The sequence below is a fragment of the Cryptotermes secundus genome, unplaced genomic scaffold (genome assembly GCF_002891405.2).
Source record: "Cryptotermes secundus unplaced genomic scaffold, Csec_1.0 scaffold757, whole genome shotgun sequence".
Taxonomy (NCBI): domain Eukaryota; kingdom Metazoa; phylum Arthropoda; class Insecta; order Blattodea; family Kalotermitidae; genus Cryptotermes; species Cryptotermes secundus.
This window is the reverse complement of record NW_019729905.1, coordinates 72,504-83,188: the sequence shown is the minus strand read 5'-3', so window position 1 is coordinate 83,188 and position 10,685 is coordinate 72,504. Positions and strand designations below refer to the sequence as shown.

The following is a 10,685-nucleotide window of genomic DNA, read 5'->3' as shown; positions in this document are numbered from 1 at the left end:
GATAGGATGCGATGGAATGGATTGGATTGATCTGGCTCAGGATAGGGACCAGTGGAGGGCTCTTGTGAACACGGTAATGAACCTTCAGGTTCCATAAATGCTGGGAAATTCTTGAGTAGCTGCAGATTGGTGGCTCCTCCAGAAGGGCTCAGCTCCATGAGCACGTAAGTAATGATAATAATAACAACATGAACAGACTCGGCACGCAGATTCCTACTAGACCCAGCCAATTTGTTCTAGAATATGTACATATTTTTCGTAACTTACTGCTCTGACATCGACTTCCAAGTCCACTTTGCTGTCCAGAGTCAACCGACGGCGTTGGACTTGGAGATCTGTGTTTCTCGACATCTGAAACGAAAGAGAGGGCACTTCATTAGTTTTCTATGGTCAATTTTCTGGGTGTCCTGTATGTTGACAAGATATTCTCGGGATATGTCAAAGCTTACTTTCTTACTGGAGACATAAATGTTTATTTTCGCCGAGAGAGGACGTAGTTACTCTCAATGTCTGACAGATGGCCTTAATAGTCAACCGGCCTTGACGAAACATCCGATAACGTAAATATGTATGCGCATTCACATACAAATATCTTGTTTTTCGTCGTCTTCTGCATCAGCTTTCGGAGCTACGCCTTCTGGATCGTTCAAATTAAGAACTTCTAAAACTAAGAGTATTTTTAGAATAGAGTAGGGCTCTCAGGACGGAGGGTCGCAATGCATATCCCTACACAGAACAAGACAGACAGAAGAAACGCAAACAGGTATCCACTTCCCGAGTGGTATTAGAACCCAGAATCTCATAACTCGCTTCTGGTCGTGTCACTGTGATCGGTATCAAATTATAATCTACACACTGAAATTTCAAGTACAATCGATCACCTAAAAAGGTGTAGGACCAATCGTTCCAGAACTATTGTCGTCCTTCTGATGTTTTGCTATCAGACTTAGGAAACCTGTGAGGTTTCGCTACTGCTGGTTACAGCATTTCTGCTACCATTTAGAAGCTTGATTTCATAGTAGGTTACGAATGAGCGTGCAGTCTGCTGTTTTAATGTACTGCTTCCATCCTGTGACGTTTTTCTTTTTTTTATCATTTAACGACGCTGTCACTATCGAGATTATACAGCGTCGGATAATAAGACGATTAAAGAATACAGCGTAGTTGGTTGAGGCACTATGCTACGAGCCAAAAGGTCGCGGTTTCGATTCCCAATATCACTGGTTATTTCAATTAATCTAATTCTTCCAGCCACGCTATGGCCCTGGGGTAGACTCAGCCTCTAACAGAAATGAGTACCAGGAATTAATTAAATAATTTTCCTGGGGAGTAAAGCGCGGCCGGCGCGTAAGGCTCACAACCTTACCGCCGATTGTCTACATAATGTAGGAGCCTAAAGGTCTCACAACCCTATGGGCCTCCACGGCCCGCTGTGTGAGACAGTTTATGGAATGAGAATTAGGAGGACAAATCGAAGCACTATGAGAAAAACACGACCGTGCTAAGTCCTCAACCACAAATCCTACTGAGGCCTGGGATCGAATCCAAGTCCATCCTGTGAACGATGACAATATACATGAAGGGTGGTTAGTATTTAACAGTGGAATGTGAATTCAATTGTAAGTTCTACGAATCCATCCACCCCCCCAAAAAAAAAGAAAGACGTAGATCAATAAAGACAATTTCGAACCATTTTTAAATTAATTAAGTAACAAGGAATTGTCTAACGTATTTTAGAGGGCATTTTACTAGGATGTTAACTGACATATGGGCCACACTGTATATCTCATGCATCTGAAACAGGATCATTCAGTAAAAAAAATGAAACCACGGCTCAGCTTCCGGGCAATCCAAGATTTGCTGCAGTTTTCCTCGGACATTCCAGGAAACTTCAGGAAAAATCCGACTTCGAATAGGCCACAACGATCCCATTAAAAATCCGTATATACTCATTCCCCCATCCCCGTACTTACTTACTTACTCACGGAGCTGAGCCCTTCTGAAGGAGCCGCCAAATCTGCAGCTACTCAAGAACTTCCCAGCATTTTATGGAACCCAAAGGTTCATTACCGTGTTCACAAGAGCCCTCCACTGGTCCCTATCCTGAGCCAGATCAATCCAATCCATCCCATCCCATCCTATCTCTCTAAGATCTATTTTAATACTGTCCACCCACCTACGTCCTGGTCTTCCAAATAGTCTCTTTCCTTCTGGCTTTCCCACCAATATCCTATACGTCTTCCTCGTCTCCCCATTCGTGCTACATGCCCTGCTCACGTCATCCTCCATGATTTGATCATTCTAATTATACTTAGAGAAGAGTACAATTTATGAAGCTCCACATTATGCAGTTTTCTCCTACCTCCTGTCACTTCATCTCTCTTCGGTCCAAATATTCTCCTCAGCGCCCTGTTCTCAAATACCCTCAGTCTGTGTTCCTCCCTTAATGTCAGAGACCAAGTTTCATACCCATACAGAACCACAGGCAAAATTATAGTTTGGTATATTCTAATTTTTATGTATTTGGACAGAAGACGGGAAGACAAAAGGTTCTGGACTGAATGGTAGCAAGCATTACCCGAGTTCAATCTCCTCTTAATTTCCTCTTGAATCAGGTTTTGATTTGTTATCGTTGTTCCCAAATATCTGAACTGTGCCACATTTTCAAAACATCTGTTTCCTATCTTTATATCATGATTTTGCCCTGCATTTTGGTGACGAGACAGCAACATATACTTAGTTTTCTCTGTGTTTACTTCTGGACCAACCTCTTTACTTGCGTCAATTAAAGTTTGTATGTTTTTCTTTATGGTATCTACAGTATCAGCCAGTAGATTCACATCATCAGCATAGCCCAGCAGTTGTTGTGTCCCATTTAATTTCAGTCCCACCTGGTTTTCCTGGACCTTCCTAATGGCATATTCTAAGGCAAAGTAGAAAAGGAGTGGCTATAAAGCATCTCCTTGTTTAGACCATACTGGATAGGAAATTTATCAGCCAAATGTTTACTTGTGCGGACTTCACTATTTGTTCGGTTTAAACACATTTTAATTACCCTAACTAGATTCATGGGTATCCCAAACTCTATCAGAATATTGTACAATACTTCCCTCCTAACTGAATGATAGGCTTTCTTGAAGTCTATGAATAGCTGATCTACTGTCTCATCGTACTCCCATTTTTTCTCCGGTATCTGACGTATGCAAAAGATCCGATCTGTAGTTGATCTGTTACGCCGAAACCCACACTGTAACCGCCTTCTCACCTTACTCTTATAAACTCAATTACACCTCTCTCTCGCCTACCCACGTAGTCGCACTTCGTAGATATTTCTTTCTTGTACTCATGATTGTCTCGGAGTTGTTTTTAATTTACAAGGAGGCGAGATTTGCTGATTCGGTAGAGCTGAGGGTCTCTTAATCTCAGAGCCTTGAAGGGGCCACAACTCAGAGAATGTTTAGAGTGCTAAAATTACTTTTGGTTACGTCTAGTTGAGTGTCCGATAAATCCAATCACAAAATCTAGACCCCACAATTATTCGTCACGCTGACACCCTTTATGTGACAATACAGTACTATTATAGATTTTCTTGACATTATCCGTCGTCCCGTTTTTTATTTAAAACTTTTCGGAGTCTCACTCTGCTTCCGTCTTCAGGTAATAGCCCATAATTTCCGAAGAGATGGACTAGTCTATAGCTTGAGTCCAACTGAGTAAGCCTACTACCTGTGGACGGAGTCAGGGTCTGGACCCGATGTTGTTAAATAGAACAAGAAATTCTGGTAATTACTAATCAACGCCAAAGTCGCATTACGACCGACAGTATCCAGATTTTTGTTATTGACATAAAGTTGCGGATTTGTCGATATGGGGCGTCCTCTCTGAGGAGAGGATTGGCCTGTCGTTTACAACAGCTGCTGACCCCCGTTAGCGCAGTTACTTTCGGATGTGAATCCGGCAGGATTCATAACAAAATCTGCTATCTCAGATTCCAGACTCCCCCAACCCCAGGAACAGGGTGGCCCAGTTATACCCCCCATGCACTGGGTTTCCTTCTCGTCGCCTCCTACAATTCGGCTACGGTGGAGGTATTCGAACCCGCATCCACACAGGGTATTACTAATCGCCTACTCCACTTTCACTATATATTGAACATCTGATACAAAACGGGCCGAAAATAGAACACCACGTAAAACAGTTTTTTTTCTGTTGTTGCGTGTGTATTTGTTGCAGCAGAACGCATTTACTAAGCCGTTGCCTAGTAAATGCCGTCTTCTGGCTCCTCTATTCTGGTTCATTTGGGAAGGGTGAACACACAAACAGCAAGGTGATATCATAAGCCTCTATTTTAAATAAGGAAAGTAGACTTAAAACGGGATGATGGATAATGTCCAAAAAGTCGGTAGTTGTATGCTCATATCATCGTCCCGAAACACAAGTCTTATTAATATAGCAGCCATGGGACGGAGCGTTCAGCTATTTCGTCCTTATGGACACGCATCTTGTGTTTACTGAATGAGGGCCAAGGTCTCGAACTGAAAACGATCTTTAAAGATATGACACCAGGACTGTCACTAAAAATACATGCCTTCGGGGCAGAGAGACAGAATCTGCTGCTTACGAGAATATTGAACTCTGCCTCCAACNCTCTTTACTTTTGTATGATCATTTATTCTGCTACTGGTAACAAAGTTAAAGTTGAAGAAAGCAGTCTTCTGGGATTTGGCACCGTGTATATGTGGTGTTAACCGACGTTTCGGAGGATTTCTTATAGTTTTCCTTCTACCCTGAAGATTGAGGCGATATGTTCCTCCGAAACGTCGGTTAACACCACATATACACGGTGCAAAATCCCAGAAGACTGCTTTCTTCATAGTCACCGCCGTGAAAGCCTCAAATCTTCCAAAGGTAAAGTTGTTTCTGTGCTTAACTAATTAAGCACTACGCCATGAAGGCGTAGGGAGAGTGGATCTATAGATCCATATTTTCTTGACCTCGGCACTAGTTTCAGGTGAATAGTCAGCTTCACGCCCCGGCTGCTGTACCCCCGGGGAAAAATCCCCCGGTACCCATTGAAGAGGAGGATGGGTGGACCCCAGAGCCGGCCTGGACACCGTGAGGAAAATATTTTACCCTACTGCGATTCGAAATCCGAACCCTCGGTCGTCCAGCCCGTAGCCAGCCGCTATACCGACTGAGCTATCCCGGCTGATACTGGTACGCCTGCGTAAAAGTATCCTGGGATATGAGTTTCTCACAAAGATGAGAATTAAGAGTTATCTCTTCTGGGACATGACGAACAGGCTGACAGGCAACGTCCTACGCTAGAAAACAAGTCAAGAGAGGTAAAGCTATCCCTGCAACAGGCCTTGGAGGCCCATAGGGTTGTGAGACATCGAGGCTCCAATAGTTTCTCTAGACAATCGGCTCACAGATGGCGGTGAGGTTGTCAACCTTACGCACCCGCCGCTCTTTACCCCCAGGAAGATTCCTGAGAGTCATTTCTGTTAGAGGGTGAGTCGACCCCAGGGCCATAACGGAAAAGAAGATCGAAATCTGCAACGGAAATCCTCCAGCTCATCCAGACCGGTGCGCTTTGCCCGATGTGGCTATTGCGTGCGTAGAATTCCTACAGGTCATAGGGTAGAGAATTTTGTTTCCTACTTTGCAGAAAATGGCTCGAGATAGCAACGGGCCTGAGCACGCCCGCACAATGGTAATACTGCTCTAGGAATTTTTAACGACCATTTTCATGGTCGAGTAACTTCAAACCGATAACCTGGTCGATGTGAAGTGGAGTGGTTTGGGTCACCAAATTAATTCTTTTGTGGGACATCCTTAAGGTTAATATCTTTAGCAATCATCCTCAATCATGCAGTCACCGGAAATGATGATTCCGATGTTTCGAATTTCCTTATTCGTACGCGATGAGATATTGAGATGGATGGTGGGCATACTGAGTCCGTTCTGAAACAACTTCAAAGTCAGCGGTGGACATACTGAATGCTGTCACGTGTTTGCGTGACAGAAACACTTGTTGTATCCCGAAGTTCCTCGCTGGATGCCCGGCGCTGGCGTATCGTGGATGTTACCTGCGCACAAGTCACGTCTAGGTCTGGTGCTCCCTAGGCTGGGGCGCGCGTGGAAATCGCTGTGTATGCGGGTTGACAGAGGAGGATCGTTTGATCCGACAAGAGTGGTGTAATCAACAAATTGAGTTTATTAACTAATTTCTGTAGATTACACATGTACGCTACACCTGAGGACTGATAGCTAGGGTTCCAGGGAGGGAAGGCTGTCTTGGCTCTACCTAGCCGCTATCTCGGTCAACGACTAGTCTCTCGCTCCGTCTGCATCAGACTGTGTACATTCTTTGTTTTAATAACACACCAGTCGTAAGGAATATTTCAGAGCAGGGCTCTCTTAGTTTGCTTGCTTATGTCTGGCCTCTTTTTTGTGTGGGCTTCTCTCCCTGTACCCTATGTTACGTGCTTTTTAGCAGCCACAGCTGCGTGAGACGGAGGTCACGCGTCTGACCCCCTTGGTTATCTCGACTGCATACTTTCGTCCTCCTGTGTCGCTACCATTTCTGTTACATTTCTATTAAAATTAAATGCTAATGAAATAACATATTAAGAGTAAATGCAAATGAAGTAACATAGCGTATACAATACCTTTACCAAATGAAACAGTTCTTATACAACAATAACGCATATACAACACACTGGTTTGGATTGGTAACTGGGTTTATTGACAACCTACAGGTCACAAGTACAAATAATTACTATACTCTTGTTGCTTTACACAATTTACAGTAGCTCCACACTAATCTTCTCAGTCTATTTCCACTAGTCTTCACCATCCGTTTCCTGGCAACGGAATTATAATACAGGAACTATAAAAGTCTCACTAAATTACACACTCTTAATCCCACTGCACTACAGCACACATAAAGTCTTCAAATCACACTTTAAATCTTCACAGGTCGACGAACTTTCAGCGGCTGTCTCCTACAGAGAATTCAGAACTGAACCGTAGCACCTTTTGTTTTAGTATAACTCCTTTGCATGGACCCCATGGGAAACACCTTCTTCAATTGTTGAACGTGTTTACCGAACCATTTGCATAACATCGGTAGCTGTGCTGACACCATAGAAAACAACATATTGTTCAGGTTTATTTACTGAGCCGTTGCTTAGCAAACCTCTGGCCATCCACGTTACAATATATATACATAAACTCGTGAACATCATAACTGACTGGTGTTAACTGACTTCTGCCGCTCGAGGTATGGATGAGTGCCTGAGTTTTGTGTGTTTTTGTGTGGACCTGTGTTAGGTTCTGCGATGGGTTGATCCCCCATCCAAGGAGCTCTACAAAATAATCTATAAATACCGTATTTACGCATGTATAGGCAGCACATTTTTTGCCAAAAATTCAAGAGGAAAACTGGGGTGCGGCTTATATTCGAAATCACACTTCATTTAAAAAAAATGTTAAACGTTGCCAAATTTCGGAATGATTTCTAGTCCTAAAATAATATTCCAAGAAAATTATTTTTTTTTCTATAATTTCTGTCTGAAAATTGTGCTGCGGCCTATACGCGCACGCGGCCTATACATGCGTAAATACGGTAAGTTGCCGAAACTCGAAGAGTGGGAGGTTTCAGAAGGAACTGGTGCCCCGGGCCACACGAGAAGAAGAATGTGACTGTTCAAATACAAATTTGTGTGAGATATACGTCAAGTAAAAAGCTGACGAGACTGCAAAACAGATGGCTCTGCATGACATTACTATATCTGCAGACGTGACTGCGTCCAACACTTGTGACCAATAATTAAACGAGTCCTTCCATTCAGCAATACAGAATATATTTAGCCGAACGAGAGGACACACAAGCTGAACGTGCGTAATAAACGGTTTAAAGAAAATTAGGGGGAAATAAAACGTTGGTTCTAATAAAAACAAAAAGGTTTCAGCAATGTTAAAGCACAGCTTCCTGTGTTTCTTGTCAGAATTATTAAGTTTAATTACTGAATAATGTACTGCAGCGATTTCTATGCCGAACACGGTAGCCGTGCGGTCTAAGGCTCGAACACTGGGATCGTGGGTTCGAATCCCACTCGAAGCATGTATGTCAATGTGTAGGTAGCGGCTTATCTCCCGTCCAAGGAGCCCTACCGACTGTATTTAGATTAAGAAACTGAAAAAGCGGTCAAGGTCCACAATGGCTGTAGAGCCATAGACAGGTAGATGGACAGTGATTTACATATGTTTAGCGAATGAAAGAAAATATATTTTAAAATTACATCTGCCAGTCTTAATGAATTTCCCAAACAAATCTGCGGATAGTCAGACATTTTACGATGACTGTAAACACACATTCCGCGCCTGTTACTAAATTCATAGGCAGTGAATACAATTTTATGATAGTTGCATTCCTACAGAGTTCGTAAATCAAAATTTCTTCTCGTCAGAGAGGAAGTTATATAAGGACTATAACTGCTAGTGTTCAATTGAAAAAAAAATTACTGGTCGTGAGCCTCAAGGTGCTTTTCGCCATGACGAACTGGTTGGCGGTAAACCGCCAGTCATAAACTGGCTCTGACTCTGACTCTATAGAGTTATAAGTGTTCAATAAATCCAATTATCAATCCAAATCAAACATTTGCGACGATATTATGAGTAATTTTTAAGATACTGTGCGAAGTGCATGGAATCAAATCTGGTTAAATGCGTGAGGGGGAAAAATCTTAAGAGAAGTGTGGGGACCAGTTACTGATCCTGGAATCTGAAGAACAAGAATTAACCAAGAACTTACCGTAGTCTAGGGGTAACGTTCCCACCTCATGACTCAAGGTACGCGGGTTCAAACCCGGCGGAGGTCGTGGAATTTTAAGGGCGGAAAATTCAGGGAACAAGTCCTCCGGGAGGGACTTTAAGCCGTGGGTTCCGTGTTGTAGATTTACGGCATGTAAAAGATCCTCATGTCTCTAGGAGACCTCTGAGCAAAATTAGGCAACAAGCTTCCCGCCCAAGTAGTTTCCAATGCCTCCGGTAGATGGGGAAGTTATCGGGTACCACTGCCAGAAGAGGGCCGACCTCGCTGGCAGAAAGGGGAGATAGCGAGCACCAGTACCGGTAGGGTATGGCGACAGTAGAAATTAAAGGGGGACGTACAACAGACTACTAGTCGCGGTGCATGGGGACACCCACCCCCCTCTAATACTGAATACTGAACCAAGAACCTAAAGAATTGTACAAGAGAAAGTTGAAGTTGTCGAGGCAAAATAATAGAGTGGATCTAACAAGAGTGAAAAAGAACATTTTTGAAAAAGAAAGTCCAAGACGTTGGCGGTTGGATAACATTAAATTGGATCTTAGAGAGATAGAATGGGCTGGTATGGACTGGATCGATCTGGCTTAGGATAGGGACCAATGGAGGCCTTTTGTGAACATGGTACTGAACCTTCGGGTTCCATGGCGGCTTCTCAAGAAGGGCTCAGCGCTATGAAGCTAGTTAAGGCAGAAAGTAGTAGAGAAATTGAAACGCTCTTATACAGGCATGTCAAACTCAACTTGTACAGAGGGCCACTTCAGCCCTATAAATAATAGTCCAGGGCCGCACTTCAAAATAGAAATATACATTAGATTTTGATACAAGCAAATTTAATTCTATTTATTATTTAGGAATAATTTCAATATAATTACCTAAAGTCACATATCTTATAGTTTTAAAAAGCAAGAGAATGCCATTTTTGACAAGTATCAAACAACTTTTCAATATGTAAAAAGAGAGATTATGTTAGAAATAGCAAAACATTGAATTTCCTGCATCCTGCTAATTTATGTCTGCGTGAGACTTCTTGACTTCTGGTCTGTTGGAAAATTGCCTTTACAAAATATTTCTACTAAAATTTTAATATTGATTTTAATATCAATTAGCTCTAAAAGTTGAGGGGCCGCACGTTTGACACGGCAGCTCTTATACATAATATTTCTGCGACATAATATAAGAGGCAAAGGCAAAGCTGCATTAAAGCACTGATAAGTCCTGGCAAGGATACAATCTTTGCCCCTCCCACTGTTTACTGTAAAGAAGGATACACCTTACAGTTTGTTGGATTTGAGGTTCTGACAACGGTTCTGTTTTCCAGGATATAATGCCTTGTAGTCAATGAGAATAGACCGTCGTATCGATGGAAAATATCGCCTCCATCTTCAGGGTTGAATTGTAAACTAAGTCAAAAACCTGCATGAAGCAGGCAGCAAGCGATTGTCCCTGTGGTTAGCTAATTAAGCACTACGTTATAAAGGTGTATGGGGGAGTGGAAGTATAGATCCATATTTTCTTGACCACGGCACTAGCTGGAGGCGAGTGGTCGGCTTTGACGCCCCGGTCGCTTTACCCCCGGGGAAAGAGTCCCCGGTAACCATTGGACAGGAGGTTGGGTGGGCCCTAAAGTAGATCTGGACGACGTGGAGAAGAGAAAATTCTTGATGAGGTCATTGGTTTTTTTTCAGTTGACCTGATCCTTCCAGCCGCACTATGGCCCTGGGGTTAGTTAGTTAGTTATTGGAGAGGGTGCGTTTCCCCATGCACTGAGACCGGTACTGGTCCACTGTGCTTCCCTCTATGATATTCTACCAGTCTCTATACCCTACCAACATTGGTGCGTACCATC

The 10,685-nt window shown here is 43.0% G+C and overlaps 1 protein-coding gene across 4 annotated transcripts in view; it reads right to left on the bottom strand.

The window, feature by feature from the left end:
• The window catches only part of LOC111865800 (glutamate receptor-interacting protein 1), a 108,908-nt gene that overhangs the window by 88,179 nt on the left and 10,044 nt on the right, over positions 1-10,685 (bottom strand). For all 4 annotated transcript variants that reach the window (XM_023854105.2, XM_023854106.2, XM_023854104.2 and 1 more), the window contains exon 2: positions 268-351. In XM_023854105.2, the coding sequence (XP_023709873.1) occupies positions 268-351 (84 nt within the window). The remainder of the gene's footprint in view (positions 1-267; positions 352-10,685) is intronic.